At 40.2% G+C, this 15,785-nt stretch overlaps 1 protein-coding gene across 2 annotated transcripts in view; it reads left to right on the forward strand.

The window, feature by feature from the left end:
* Window positions 1-15,785, forward strand: part of ARHGAP42 (Rho GTPase activating protein 42) — a 158,979-nt gene that overhangs the window by 26,847 nt on the left and 116,347 nt on the right. Inside the window, exon 2 of one of the 2 annotated variants that reach the window (XM_026706881.2) lies at window positions 1,858-1,953. The exons of the other annotated variant lie outside the window; for it this stretch is intronic. Within the exon in view, the coding sequence (XP_026562666.2) occupies window positions 1,858-1,953 (96 nt within the window). The remainder of the gene's footprint in view (window positions 1-1,857; window positions 1,954-15,785) is intronic. 2 annotated transcript variants of the gene reach the window in all.

The raw sequence follows: 15,785 nt of genomic DNA on the forward strand, positions 1-15,785 counted from the left end.
GTACACACTGAAAACGATGGACCCATAAAAAAAATATCTGTCCATACTTGTTTTCCAATGTAGAGTTACAGATCATAAAAGTATGCAGTACAAGAATCTGCTTATACTCTGCAAAAGTGCCCATGGATAAAAGTGATATTTCTGCTTCCTGCAGTCATTATAAGGTTGACTTAGCTTTCCATCCTTCCGAGGTGGGTAAAATGAGGACCCAGATTGTTGGGGGCAATAGGCTGACTCTGTAAACTGCTTAGACAGGGCTGTAAAGCACTGTGAAGCGGTATACAGGTCTAAGTGCTATTGCTATCATTAGCAAAAGATAATTTAATATGGAAAGAGACAGTTTGGTCTAATGGTTAAGGCAGCAGTTTCCAACCTTTCTGGCTTGACAGAATGGCAGCAGTGGGATGGTTTTGAGTGCATGTGCCAGTTTCACAGAGGTAGCTATGCATGCGCTCGCCCATCACTTCCATGGATCGGTTCCAAATGAGCTGCATCCGCAGACTAGGGGTTAGGAATCCCTGGGTTAAGGTACCAGCTAGAAAACTGGAGACTGTAAGTTCTAGTTCCACTTTAGTTGTTGAATCCAGCTAGGTGACTTTGGCCCAATCATGCACTCTCAGCTGCAACATCAGGCTAGGATGACAAGTCAGTCAGTGCCTGTCACATCCAATCAATTAACACACGTTGATCCTCCCGCCCCCCAAAGTAGACCCTGCATTGTGAGAAAATGCTAGGGCCGTGATGGCAAACCTATGGCACACATGCCGCAGGTGACATGCAGAGCCATTTGTGTGGGCACATGAGCCCCAGCCAAACTTACCTGCACTGCGCATGCACACACCTTCCAGCTGATTTTCGGCCCATTTGAGGCCTTTTTCACCCTCACGGTAAAGTTTCCCCCCGCACATATGTGTTAGTCATTTCTGCTCTAGGGCGCGGTGCTCATGTCCTTTACAAAGCTGAAGGGCCAGCACTGTCCGAAGATGTCTCCATGGTCATGTGGCCGGCATGTCTAAACGCCGAAGGTGCATGGAACGCTGTTGGCTTCCTACCAAAGTGGTGCTTATTTTTCTACTTGCATTTTTACATGCTTTCGAACTGCTAGATTGGCAGAAGCTGGGAGAAGTAATGGGAGCTCACTCAGCTATGCAGTGCTAGGGATTCAAACCGCCAAACTGCTGATCTTTCTGATCGACAAGCTCAGCATCTTAGCCAGTGAGCCATCGTGTCCCGTGTGTGTGTGTGTGTGTGTGTGTGTATGTATGTATGTATATGTGTGTGTGTGTGTGTGTGTGTATGTGTGTGTATGTGTGTATGTATATGTATATGTATGGTATTCAACTTTGTTTGGGTATTTTCCCACGTCATTGTAGTTGTGCTTTTAAAGTTGTAGTAACGTTTCGGCAGAATCTCATCTGCCATCATCAGGCTTCTGTATTGTGTTCGTCTGTATTGTGTTCGTACAGAAGCCGGATGATGGCAGATGAGATTCTGCCGAAACGTTGCTACAACTTTAAAAGCACAACTACTATGATGTGGGAAAATACCCGAACAAACCTGAATGCCATATATAAAGTTATATATATATATATATGGTATTTATTATAGCTCCAGAAAGGTAAATTAAATTTTAAACATGGAACTTGGAAAATTATTTGTGGAAAAAATATGTCTATCCCTACCTATGTCTATCCCTACTCAGAATGCTATGGAATTCCAGTAGGTAGACAGACTATCTATTGCCTTTGCAAGTATTGGCCGGTTTTAAATTTTGAAACTTTTAATTTTTCTTGTATCAGTGAAATGCTGCATTTTGAGTAGAAACTCGAGACTGACTTTTGTTCATTTATTCTGCAGATCTCTCAATGGCAGTACAAAAATTTTCCCAGTCACTTCAAGATTTTCAGTTTGAATGCATTGGGGATGCTGAAACAGACGATGAAATTAACATTGGTGAGTGAACTTTGTTGAATTTAACTATCTATAGGTAGTCCTCGATTTACAACCATAAGTGGCCCCCAAATCACCATTGCTAAGCAAGGCACTTTTTAAATGAGCTTTGCCCCATTTTACAAACTTTTTTTTGCCACAGTTGTTAAGTGAATCCTGCGGACAGTTGGCAGATCTGGCTTTTTCCATTGTCTTTGCTTGTCGGAAGCCTGTCCACTTACCATTGATAAGTGAGAACTACTTGCATTCTGTTTGGTAAATAAATACTTCTTGGGATTTTAATTATGATGTGTTCAGTTTGGAAGTTTAGGGTTTTGAATATTGATGCCAAAGAAACAGCTTTTTTTAAATGGGTGTTTTTAGTTTTAATTTAGTTTACTTGTCGTTGCACCTCATACAATGAAATCAAACACCATCTTCAGTGCACATCATGACCATGAAAATAAACACAAACATACATCCTTCACACTCCACACATTAAATTGAAAACCCCCAACACGGCACTATTCCCTCTCTCTCTCTCTCTCTCTCTCTCTCTCTCTCTCTCTGTGTGTGTGTGTGTGTGTGTGTGTGTAAGAAAGGAGCATTCTCTGGATTCTATAGATATTTAATCTTTAATTTTAGGAGATAAGACCTCTCTGTTTCTTAACAATCTTCTTATACCTTGAAGCAGAGTTTCTTGACTTCTTACTGAACAGTCATCATTATTTAAAATGCTTATTTATGTTACTGGTTAGCAGCCTGAATAATTATCACGAGCTAAATTATCAACATCAATATAAAGCAGGAGAAGTAGAAAATATTTTTATTTAATTGATCCATCTTACCTCAAAAGTGTGGACACTTACTGTTGGTAGAAGTAAAATGCAAGCATCATGGATGCAAGCTTCAAATAGTTGATTTGTGTATTGTATTCCTTCCAAGCATGAATTTATGCTTCGCACTCAAAATACTGTTTGACCTATTGTTTTCCCTGTTGCTTTACTCAGGACTGTTTTCTACTCAGTGTATTTGTAGTTCTTTGATATGATGTGGTTAGATTAAGGAACGTTGATTTCCATGGCTTCCTTGTTTGTCTTGCTTCAAATTCCTCTGCAGTTTCTTTTCTTTTCTTTTACAAAAGTTCTCCTGATATAAAGAATTGACATCATACATTTTATTTCATACTACCAAACAATGACATGTACACGCACAAAAAAGTAATCATTGTTATCAATATAGTTTAATGGGGAAACAGCAAACAAAGGATTGCCATTTTACAAGCTACATTGGTTGTTGCGTGCGTAGAAAAATTGAGAAGAACAAGAGAGGTTTTAACAAAAATGGATCCTTCTGTGCTGGTTTAGTGAAGGGGAAAAAAGTCCGGATATGTCATGTGATGCCTCCATGATGATGTCAGTTTGACACCTCTGCTATAATGGAGATGTGGGTACTCTATTTTTCTTATCTTCATTTTTAAGTGCTCTGGTTTTATTGTATTGCGAACAGTTGCTAGGATACATCCACAGTTTTGTTGTACTTGTACAATGACAATAAACAACTACTTCTTCTTCTTCTTCTTCTTCTTCTTCTTCTTCTTCTTCTTCTTCTTCTTCTTCTTCTTCTTCTTCTTCTTCTTCTTCTTCTTCTTCTTCTTCTTCTTCTTCTCCTTCTCCTCCTCCTCCTCCTCCTCCTCCTCCTCCATCATAAAAGGCTCTTCATCTAGATTAGCTAAATCCAAGTTGCATATACAGGTAGTCCTCAACCCATAACCACAATTGAACCCAAAATAGAGTAATTACTAATGCAAATTCCATAATTAAATCAGTGGATATTATCACAGGACAAATTAGTTCTTGTTAACATTGTGCTAAGATTCCTTTCAAAGGAAGGACCCAGCATAAAGCTTTTTAATCCTTCTGTTTCAGGATGCTGTTTTTGTAACTTGCAGCATTAGGCTTTGGATTTAGATTGCCATGGTTGTGAATATTAGGAACCTAATCTTCTTTATAGCTACCATTCTGCCTCACTGCTCTGAATCTCCTGAGCAACATGCAGAAGCTGTGAAATTCATTATTTCAAATGAATAAGTTGGCTCTGCGTTCAAACTCTGGATTACCAGAATGTTAATGCTATGGATATTTGTGGATTTATGTGAATTCAAGCATAGTTATCAGAGGTGAGAAGGCATTGGATTCAGGTCTTACCTTGATAGTCAATTGATGAACTATTGAAAGATGGTCAAATTAAAATTGTAGTTGTAAATGGAGGTCTATCTGTACAGTAAAGATGTTAGCTATTGAAGGTAAATTATTATAAAATAATGTTCTATAGTGGAAACTGGATGTGAAATATAAATTGATAGGAATTGGAGCATTTAGATCCATTTTCAGGCAAAAATAAAAAATATCTGTTTTTAAAAAAATCTCCCATTAAAACTGAGAGTACAACAGTATGACATCATTACATGTAGATGAAGTTGACAGAGGACTCATTTACTTGCTATTATTATCAGTTGTGAAAAAGGTCCAGCTTGAATGTGTTTAGATTTTTGGACAGTATGAGAGGAACATATGCTAAGGACACCACATGATTGATTAATTTCAATTGTTTTTCTGATCTTGATAGAATCTTGGAATAGAAAGATCTTCTTTAAACGAGCAAGAAAGTTGAGTGATTGTGTCTCCAAATATTTATTGGATTACGTAGTGCTGTTCAAGCCACTATTAATTATATCCCTGTATTTCCTGATGTTTGTGTAAATATTAATTAGAATTACCATTGCAAGGTATTTTTTCGCAAGTGTGAGAATGAAGAGAAACATTTGGTGTATGATCTGAAAGCATTTCTGGATTTTTTAAATATTTGGCTGCAGTACTGCATTTAATAGATTCAATTGGTTAACAAGTCTTAAGTTGTTTTCTTGTATTGTGTGATATTGTCAATCAGTTTATTCCATTAATGAAAAAATAACATGGCCACTGATTAGGCTTAAGGTCAGATGTGGTGAGAAAAGTTAATTGTCTGTATATGAGATGTTAAAGTTAGTGGAAGGAGGGTTTGATGGGAACAATGAAATATGGCTGAGAGTTGATAGTTGGGAGAAGTGGAAAGGATTAACTGGATGGCAAAAAGGGTCAAAGGATTAGAATTCATCACATACATCCAGACAACAGCTTATTTGAAGAATAACAAAAGTGAATCATCTAGTAAACATTCTGGATAATTGTCAGTAAAGGTCACACTAAAAGGATTTGAACACCTTTCTACTACTTAAGGCAGGTTCTGCTGATAACAGTAAGACAGACAACGATTGCATCAGGTTTCTAAATATTCTTACTGCAGTTAAGCCATTCCAGAGTCTGAAGCTGTAAATTACAAGGAGTTGAATAAGTTACCTAGTAAACCTGTACTCACCTACGGATCATAAAGCTGGGAGAATGTGGGCTGTTTGAGTTACACAATAATAGAATTCGTCATTCCCTGTGATGTTGTGGAGAGATTTGTGGTAGGGATCACCAAACAATAATGGTTGTTGTGATTATGGAATTAGATCTTTTTGATCAACTGTCATCAACTAAAATATACATTGCTGGCTCATAATTACCTATGGCAATGATCCTCAGGCTATTTCTCTGGGTTAACCTTTAATGCTGAATACCTTTTCTTAAATGCTAAGTTGATAAAGAAGGTTCCTTTTATAAGTTGAGTCATGTTTTTCCTCCTCTTTAAAACTCATAGAAAAATGTGAGTTCTAGTACATGAATTCAAACAAAAAAATTAAAAATGTTGGCTAAGACATCATGGTATTGAACAAACCATAATTGGCCGAGCTTGTTAAATATGCAGAGTCACAATCCATGATTTACAAAACAGAATGGCTTGCCCATTAAGGTTGATGTAATGTTTGAATTCAGTCTATTCCTGAGTCTTTGAACTCAGGCAGATATTTTGGAAGGGGAAAAAGGAGAAAGGATCTAGAAAATATGTGCAATTCTGTATATTGTTCTGCTTACTGCAGTTCAAAAAGGATATAAGAGCCATTAAAAGTGCAAGCAAGGGCCTTCAAAATCATTAGGGTGCTCAAACATCTTCCTGCAAGGAAAAACTATGTTTTAATGTGGAAAATGTAGCATGTAGAAATATGAGGGGAAAAAACTAGGCTTAAATGTGGAATAAAAGGGACTTAAGTGACATGCCTGTGGTGTATGACTCATGCATGATCCAGAGAAAGGCAGCTATATTATGTGGGCATCCAATGAACCTGATGAGAAGGAACTTTAAAACTGCATAATTAATCTGGTTAGCTACTAACCTTCAAAAATTATTTAAAATCTTTGTTTCTCACATGTATTAATTGAGTTTTTCAAAGCTGTTTAAACTTGCATAAAGCACAGATTAAGTCCCAAGTTCTCATTTCTTGTTCACCTACATCGGGCCATCCACATTTAAAGATGATATAGTTGCAGTCATGGAAATATCGGGTTTTCTCTCTAGTTAAGAACTGGATAGCAGAATTGTTTCCCTGTTTTACAGCCCTCTCTAGGCAGTTTAAAGAGTCAGCATATTGCCCCCAACAATCTGGGTCCTCATTTTACTGACCTCGGAAGAATGGAAGGCTGAGCTAGGGGAGATTTGAACTGCCAAACTGCAGGCAGCCAGCAGTCGACAGAAGTAGCCTGCAGTACTGCATTCTAACCACTGTGCCACCATGGCTCTTATGTTAATTGCTTATACAAATATGTATACAAAGTGTACAAAACAAACTGTATCTGGGAATAACTTAAAGTCTAAACCAGGGGTGTCCAACCTTGGCAACTTTAAGACTTGTGGACTTCAACTCCCAGAATTCCTCAGCCAGCTTTGCTGGCTGAGGAATTCTGGGAGTTGAAGTCCACAAGTCTTAAAGTTGCCAAGTTTGGACACCCCTGGTCTAAACCATCTTTTTCTCCCTGTGTTACTAACTGGCCCTTTCAGATATGGCTCACTGCATCTAGCTGGAAGTAGTTGTTCTGGCATCTAGAGGGTTAAAATTTAAGGAAGTTGGTCTTCTAGCTTGACCAGTGTCACTGTTGGTCATAGGCAATTCATTGTCTAATTTACAACAAACCTGGGTTGAAAATTCAACTTGAAAAACTTGGATGTTATTACTCCGAACTTGTTTGAAAAAATAGGAGAAAGGCGGGGAGAACAATGATGATAGAGAATGACAGAAGCCTTACCAATCATGCGTAGACACATTAGAAGTCATTTTTTTAAAGTATAATTTTGGTTTTGTCTAAAGGCAGCTTCCTAGCTGCTGAAGTATACTTACTGTTCTTAAGACTCTTCCCCCCCACACACACCCTAAACTGACCAAAGTATTACAAAGAGACTCCTTATCCAATGTTTAAATTAGAGGGTGAGAGTTTCCCACCAAGTTTAACAAAACCATTATCTTGCTGTCTTTAAATAGTACTTAAGAAAACCTTCACAAAAACATAAGGAAGCGAATTCACTGGTTTACTTGGTTTATGCAGGGAGTTGCTTTGTTTCAATTCAGACCATTGATCAAGGGTACTGATGTTGTTTTGATGCTGGATAAAGTTTCTTTAATCTCTTTGTTGCCATCTAAATGATCCTATTTTAGTCCTTCTTTTGAACTGAAAGCACTTTAACAGCAGTGATTTATAGATTCATTGCCACGTATTTAACTTACTGAATGTGCTGCATGTAGGGCTGCTTACCAAGATGTTTTGAAAATACAGGTAGTCCTCCACTTACAACAGTCCATTTAGTGACCATTCAAAGTTACAACGGTACTGAAAAAAGTGACTTATGACTGTTTTTCACAGTTATGACCTTTGCAGTATTCCCATGATCATATGATCAAAATTCAGATGCTTGGCAACTGGCGTGTACTTATGACGGTTGCAGTGTCCCAGGGTTACGTGATTCCCCCGATGCAACCTTCTGACCAGCAAAGTTGATGAGGAAGGCAGATTCACTTAAGAAGCGGATTACTAATTTATCAACTGTGCTGATTCACTTAACAATTGTGTCAAGAAAGATTGTAAAATTGGGCAAAACTCACTTAACAAATGTCTCACTTAGCAATAGAAATGTTGGGCTCAATTGTGGTTGTTAGTTGAAGGCCACCATACACTTGGTCTACTCTAGAAGGTGGAAATCCAGGTCAGCATGGGAGCTAGCCAATCAATAGGATAGTGCCAATGCCGTAATCACTACCTGTGATTTTACAGCCAATTTGGTAAGGTACCAGGCTAGGAAGGAGGAGACTGTGAGTTCAAGTCCAACCTTAGCAACGAAAGCCAGCTGGGTGACTCTCAGTCCCACCCACCTCACAGAATTGTTGGGGAGAAAATAGGAGGAGAAAGGTGTGTTGGATATGTTCACTATCTTGAGATATTTATAAAAATAATGACGGGCGAAAAAAAATACAAAATGTGAAGGAATGTACAATCAGCAGGAGAAAAAGGAAAAACCTTAGGCATCATAGAGCCGTGATGGCAAACCTATGGCACATGTGCCACAGGTGGCATGCAGAGCCATTTGTGCTGACATGCGAATCCCAACCAAACTTACCTGCACTGCATATGTGCGCACCACCCAGCTGATTTTCGGCCTGTTTGAGGCAGTTTTCGACCGCCCAGAAGCTCGAGGGAAGCCTCTGCAGCCTCGGGAGGCTGAAAAATGGGCCTTCCGGAAGTGCTGAAACGGGCCCATTTTCAGTTTCCTGAGGCTGCAGGGGCTTCCATCAAGCCCCTAAGAGGGCGAAAACTGCCTCCCCAGGCTCCAGAGGCCCCCTGGATGCTGAAAACGGGCATTTCTGGTATTTCCAGAAGGCCCATTTTTCGGCCTCCCGAGGCTGCAGAGGCTTCCCTCGAGCCTCTGGGAGGCCAAAAGAGGCCTCAAATAATCCAAAAATCAGCTGGGAGGTGTGCGCATGATCAGTGCAGGTAAGGGGGCGGGGGGGTGTTGCACACGCATACATGGGGGTGTCTTACATTGTAGATGCCGGCACGCATGCATGGGCACTATCGCACACATGCATGCTTTAGGCACACAACAACAAAAAGGTTCACCATCACTGTCATAGAGCTTTCCCAGAAAGAGCCCAGATGAAGAGACTACATAGTCCCAAAATGGATGGGCAGGTGGGAAGAGGTTCACGGTAGCCCCACTCTACAATCTCTAGAACAGATCTAGTAGATTAGAAAGTTACAGCTTTAGTTTGGCAAGATTCTGTCCTTTGTGCATAAGCAAATAAAGGGTTGAATTTAATTGTATCTCGCTGTCTCATCTCTGGATTTGATACTGATACTGCAAGAAGTATTAATAGGGTTATGGGATGTATGCAAAGTGCTAGTATTTACTGGTAAAGATCTACATGACGCAGTCCCACTTCTTGTAGGTCTCTCAGGTTCAGTCTGCCCTTGAAGGCTTCTGATGAAGAGGACATCCTGCAGGAGACACGAGGGAAAGAGTTCGTTTGGCAATCCTTCTTGATGGTGCTCTCAAGAAGTTCATTTGGCTTGAAACTATTCAGTGCAGGTCTCATCTGAGATACATTTGGAGTTTAGCAGTGGACTTTGTTCTTTTCGTTTTGCTTCTTGTGGCTTTTGGAATTGTAGTATCTTGGCATTTAATTTGTCCACTTTATTACTGTCGTTTTTGAACTGCCCTGGAATTTGATGTAGTGTTTTTTGTTTTGGTTTCTGAGGTGGGACTTTTCAGTAGTGGAAAGAAGAGTGGAAAAATTACTTCCTTTGTACTCTACCCTCCTATTAATATATCCTAATTTAGCACTTACCTTTTTAATAGCAGCTTCTCGTTGTTGGCTGATGATTAACTTGTGGTTAAAAAGAATATTCAAATCCTTTTCACACATTCTACATTCAGAGCCGGGTCTCCTCCATCCTATATGTGTTCCTTTCACGTTATATGCAGTATTTGGAAAGATGTGAATCTTATTTGTGGGAGGGAACAAAGATGTTCAATGCAAGCTGATAATCCATCTGCAGGAGATAAACCTGGATTGCTGTGATTCATTTTGATTACAAGTGCCTCCTGATAATCAAAGCAGAGAGATAGATGGCAGATAGGAGGGTTGTCTGAAAAAGTTTAATTGGATTATGAATTATGACCATATCTTCTTGTTGATGTTGAAACTCTAGAAAAAGTACAAAGAAGAGCAACCAGGATGATTAGAACATATGGAGACTAAAACATATGAAGAACGGTTGCAGGAACTGGGCTTGGCTAGTCTAGTGAAGAGAAGGACCAGGGGAGACATGAGAGCAGTCTTCCAATATTTGAAGGGCTGCCACAGAGAGGAAGGGGTCAACCTATTTTCCAAGGCACCCAAAGGGCAGACAAGGAATAATGGATGGAAACTGATCAAGGAGAGATTCAACCTGGAAATAAGGAGAATTTTTTTTGACAGTGAGAACAATCAACCAATGGAACAGCTTGCCCCTCGGAAGTTGTGGGAGCGCCATCACTTGAGACTTTCAAGAAGAGATTGGACTCCCATCTGTCAGAAATGGTGTAGGGTCTCCTGCTTGGGCGGGGGGGGGGGGGTTGGACTAGATGACCTACAAGGTCCCTTCCAACTCTGATTATCTGGTAATTGAGCCCAAAATTTCTGTTGCTAGTACTAAATTCTGATATTTGTTAAGTGAATTTTGCCCTATTTAATGAACTTTCTTGCCGCACTTATTAAGTAAATCGCTGCAGTTCTATGAATCATGAGATCGTTAAGTGAATCTGGATTCCCTCATTGACTTTGCATGTTGGAAGCTGGACGGGAAGGTTACAAGTCACATGATCCAAGGATAATACAACTGTCATAAATACATGCTAGTTGCCAAGCATCTAAATTTGGATCACATGACTATGGGGATGCTGCAATGGTCGTAAGTGTGAAAAATGCTCATTTTTTTCAGTGCCATTGTAACTTCATATGGTCACTAAATGAACAGTTGTAAGTCGAAGACTACCTGTATGATATATGGGAATGAGTAATTTTGGGGGAAATGTAGCCAAACCTCTGTACAAATTAAAAGCTGATTCAGATTATATCCAAACCTATTGTCAGGTCTGAATACACTTGGACAGGGGTGTCAAACTCAAGGCCTGTGGGCCAGATCTGGCCCATAGGGTGCTTAAATATGGCCCGTGGAGCTGCCCTAGAAACAGCAAAGGACCAGCCTGCGGTGCCTCTGCCAACGAAAACGGAGCTAGCAGAATGCTCAGGCCGCCACAGGCGCCCCCAACATGAGTTACGTTGAGCTGGCCATGCTCACCCCGGCCACGCCCACCCCGACCCCAGAGGTCAAACAAAGCCTGATGTAGCCCTCCATGTAATCGACACCCTTGCACTTGGACAAAATCAAGTCACCAAGAACTACAACGATTTCAGTAAGATTTCTTTAATGATTTCTTTCATCTCTCTTTAGTGAGATTATCTCTGGTCCCATCCTTGTCAATTAACTCTACTGCATTCAGAAGAGACCATTATCTTCCTATAGAAAAATGAATCACTATATTTGCCTAAGATTTGGCAACAGTACTTTCACATAGAGACTTTTAATGAGGTTGCAAATTTCATTGCAAATTGTTGCAAGCAGAGATTGCTATCGTACTTCAGAATTTTATAGAGGCATAACAAAATCTTCTGCATTGTGTTCTCCGATGTTTAGGAAGCTTCATTCTCTCTAATTAGCTTTCTTGCAAATTATAACCCATTCTACTTTAAAATAAAACCTCAAACTGTAAAAACAGTTATTTTTTTTGTTCGTCCCACTTTAGATAATCCGAGAATGAAATTGTTTATCCAAATCTTACTTTGGATGTAAACTTGGGTTAGCCTGATTTGAACAACATCTGGCCTTTTCTAAAGTTCTTGCTGACTTCTCCAAAATAATTACGGTAAACTTAGCAAACTCCTGCTATCTAAAAATCTGAGCCTTTTCTGTATTAAAGCAAACTAGCTTGTTTTTATTTTCTTCGGAAAAAAATTATTTAAAGGGGGTAGCAAATGGCAACATTTACTGGAAATTCATTTTTATTGAAATACTTATACACACTTTTAAAAAATACTCAGTAACATTTGTTTCACTTGAATCATCGTTAAGAATGAATATACTGAAACTGCTTAATATAGCTCAAGACTTTCCATCTGTGAATATGTATCTTCTTAGAAGCAGTCAGCTGGAAAAAGTTAATAACATTTTAATTTTAAATTGCATCCATATTCATTGTCTAGACTAATTTACATTCTGCCTTACTTTATGAAATGATGTATTTCTAGAAGCAGGAAAGTTATCTCTTGCATCACAGTGAATTAGTGAAATAACATCTATACCCGCCTGCTTTGTGTTTAGCCAAGCAGTTCAAAAGAGGCACATCAGCAGGTATCGTAACAAATATTGCTCTGATAAGGTGGTAAAGAAAATCTCAGATATTATTTTAGTTTAGTTTAGTTTACTTTATTGTCATTGCACCTTGTACAACGAAATCAAACACCATCTTCAGTGCACATCATGACCATGAAAATAAACACAAACAACATCCTTCACATTCCGCACATTGAACCAAAAACCCACAACACTGCACCAACACTGCACTATACAGTAGGCAGTAAGGGAAAGGTAGTTGGCAAAGACCAGCCAATCCTTGCTTTATGTCCATTGTGTTCTTTCTTACTTAATTATATCTTCTTTTTTGGGTAAGTCCATCTTCTGATCTACGAATGCCTTATATATCCTTAGTAAGGCCACACCTGGAATACTGCAGCCAGTTTTGGTCACCACAATACACAAAAGATGTTGAGACTTTGGAAAAAAATGCAGAGATGAGCAACTAAGATGATGAAAGGCCTGGAAACTAAAACACGCGAAGAAAGATTGCAGAATTTGGGTTTGGCTCGTCTAGAGAAAAGAAGGATTTGGAGGAGGGGGAAAACGACATAGTAGAAGTATTCCGGTATAGGAGAGGCTTCTACAAAGAGGAGAGGGGTCAATTTATTTTCCAAAGCACCAGAAGGCAAGGCAAGAAACAAAGGATGGAAACTGATCAAGGAGAGATTCAACCTGGAGTTAAGAAACTTCCTAACAGTGAGGACCAGAGGTGGTGTCCAGCAGGTTCTGACCAGTTCTGGAGAATTGGTAGCGGAAATTTTGAGTAGTTTGGAAGACCAATGGTAACCTTCTCCCGAGAGTGGGAAGGGAATGGAGATTTTACAGTATCCTTCCCCTGCCACGCTACCAAGCCATGCCACCCACAAGCCACGCCCACAGAACCGGTAGTAAAAAAATTTGAATCCCACCACTGGTGAGGACAATTAACCAGTGGAGCAGCTTGCCTTCAGAAGTTGTGGGTGCTCCATCACTGGAGGTTTTTAAGAAGAAACCGGGCAGTCACTTGTCTGAAACTGTATAAGATCTCCTGCTTGAGCAGGGGGCTGGACTAGAAGACCTCCAAGGTCCCTTCCAGCTCTATTCAGATGGATTAATAAAAAATAAACTATGCAAAAACAAATATAGTGACAAACTTGTGTCAGAGAAAAATTTAATGATTCCATTTTAAAATGTGAACTGTTGATATAATGGCTCACTAACCCATTATTACATTTTTTGGCAGAGATGTACATACAAAAATAATAATCCATCTTCCAAGAGCAGAAGGTTGATTCCTTGGCTCGTACTCTCCAAGTTAAATGTTTACGTTTATATCTGAGTTAGGTATCAGTTGGTATGAAAAGTAGCAAAAGTGTCAAGTGTTTGCATCGTTAAGAAAAAGCATTCAAGCTGATATAAAGATTGGTTGAAGTACTCTCCGGTGGGAATTAATTTCATCCTGGTTAATAACACTTATTTCTAACTGTATAAATCAGTGGTGACCTAGAGTGGGTATTAGGTAAAACTATGGCAAAAGTGAAAATTGGAAGTGTTAAAATTAAATTCAGTATTTGTGCAAAGAGTCAGTATAAGTGCTGGACAGAATGGTTAAAACTGGAATTAAAAATAATAGAAAACTCTTAAACATCGTTTAAGTTTAGGTCAAAAAGGAGTCTTAAATACATGTACATTATAGGGCAGGGGTGTCAAACTTAATTTCATTGACGGCTGCATCAAGGTTGTGATTGACTTCAGGGGGGCTGGGTGTGTGTGGCCATGGGGGTGGGCATGGCCAACTCGACATCACTTGTGTGTTGGGGGCACCTGTGGTGTCCTGGCTGGGGCTGGGGGGATCCGGGCTCTGTTTTTGGCCATGACGGTCTTCTGCAGCCCTCTGCCAGTGAAAATGGAGTCTGGGAGGGCTGCGTGTGGCCCCAACTCCACTTTTACTGGCAGAGGCATTGCAGGCCAATCCTTCACTGTTTCCATTGTAGCCCCGTAAACCAGATCTAAGCACCCTATGGGCTGGATCTGGCCCGCGGGCCTCGAGTTTGATACCCCTGTTATAGGGCATTTTACATTATGTACTTACACTATGGGCACGATGGCTTAGCGGTTAAAGATGCTGAAGTTGTCAGCTGACAGCCAGGGTACGAGACCCAAGCTCCACCCAACGGGATGAGCTCCCGTTCCTTGCCCTACCCACCCAGCAGTTCGAAAGCATGCAAACGCGAGTAGATAAATAAGTACTACTTGGGTGGGAAAGTAGCAGCATTCTGTGCACCTTGATATATAGCCATACTGGCCACATGACCGTGGAAATTTCAGACACTTTCTTGAGACTTTCAAGAAGAGATTGGACTCCCATCTGTCAGAAATGGTGCTTGGGCAGGGGGTTGGACTAGATGATCTTACAAGGTCCCTCCCAACTCTGATTATTTATTATCTGAAATTGTCTTTGGACAATGCTGGCTCCCTCGGCCAAGAAACAGAGATGGGCACCATGAACTAGAGCAGGGGTCGCCAACCTTTTGGACCTCAGGGACCACCAAACTCATAATTTTAGATCCCAGGGACCACTAACTGGTTCTGTGGGTGTGTGGCCTAATCTGTGGGTGTGGCTTGGTGGTCATGTGACTGGCTGGGCATGGCTTGTATGTAAATATTATAAATATTTATATAAATATTGAATTTATTATTTTTTAAAAAGAGCAACTTTTACTCAAAAGCAGGCAAAGCAGGCAGGCAGATTGAGTTGCTCGCAGAATCACAGATTCATTCAGAGATTTGTCTATGCTATCGGCTAGCTCAGTCTGTCACATAAAATTTGCTAGCAAGCAAACACAAAATTAACTCACAACACACCATGTATGTAAATATTGAATTTTTTATTAAAAAAGAGCAACTTTTACCCCAAATCAGGCAAAGCAGGCAGATTGAGTTGCTCACAGAATCATTCAATGATCTATCTTATCTATCTGCCATCGGCTAGCTCAGTCTCTCAAATTTGCTTGCTGTGAGTCTGCACTGAATTTGCTTGCAAGCAAACCTTCAGTCCTAAGGGAAGTTCGGCTGTACTTAAAAGCAGAGCTGAAGATCTAAAGACTAGCTGGAAAGCAAGAAATCCCACCATTTTCTGCTTCCTAGTTAATCTAAATCTCCCCGCACAGAGAACAGATGGTGGTCAGAAAAAGGAAAAATAGAAATTTAGCAGGCAAGTTTACCAGGTAAGGAGTGAGTGAGCAGAGAGGGTTCTAGCGGGCCATGTGGGCGGTGCAGCACTTGTGTTTCTGCGCAGTCTAGATTAATTGCTTTGGGGAGGGTGCTCTTGACGTGAGATTTCTCTGTGGCCCACCAAAATTTTCTCACGGCCCACCGGTTGGTGACCGCTGATCTAGAGTGAGACATGACTGGACAAGGGAAACCTTTATCTTTTACCATTACTTACATTTT

This window comes from Pseudonaja textilis, chromosome 7 (genome assembly GCF_049901715.1).
Source record: "Pseudonaja textilis isolate UNSWEBS1 chromosome 7, rPseTex1.2, whole genome shotgun sequence".
In the NCBI taxonomy this organism is placed as follows: Eukaryota; Metazoa; Chordata; class Lepidosauria; order Squamata; family Elapidae; genus Pseudonaja; species Pseudonaja textilis.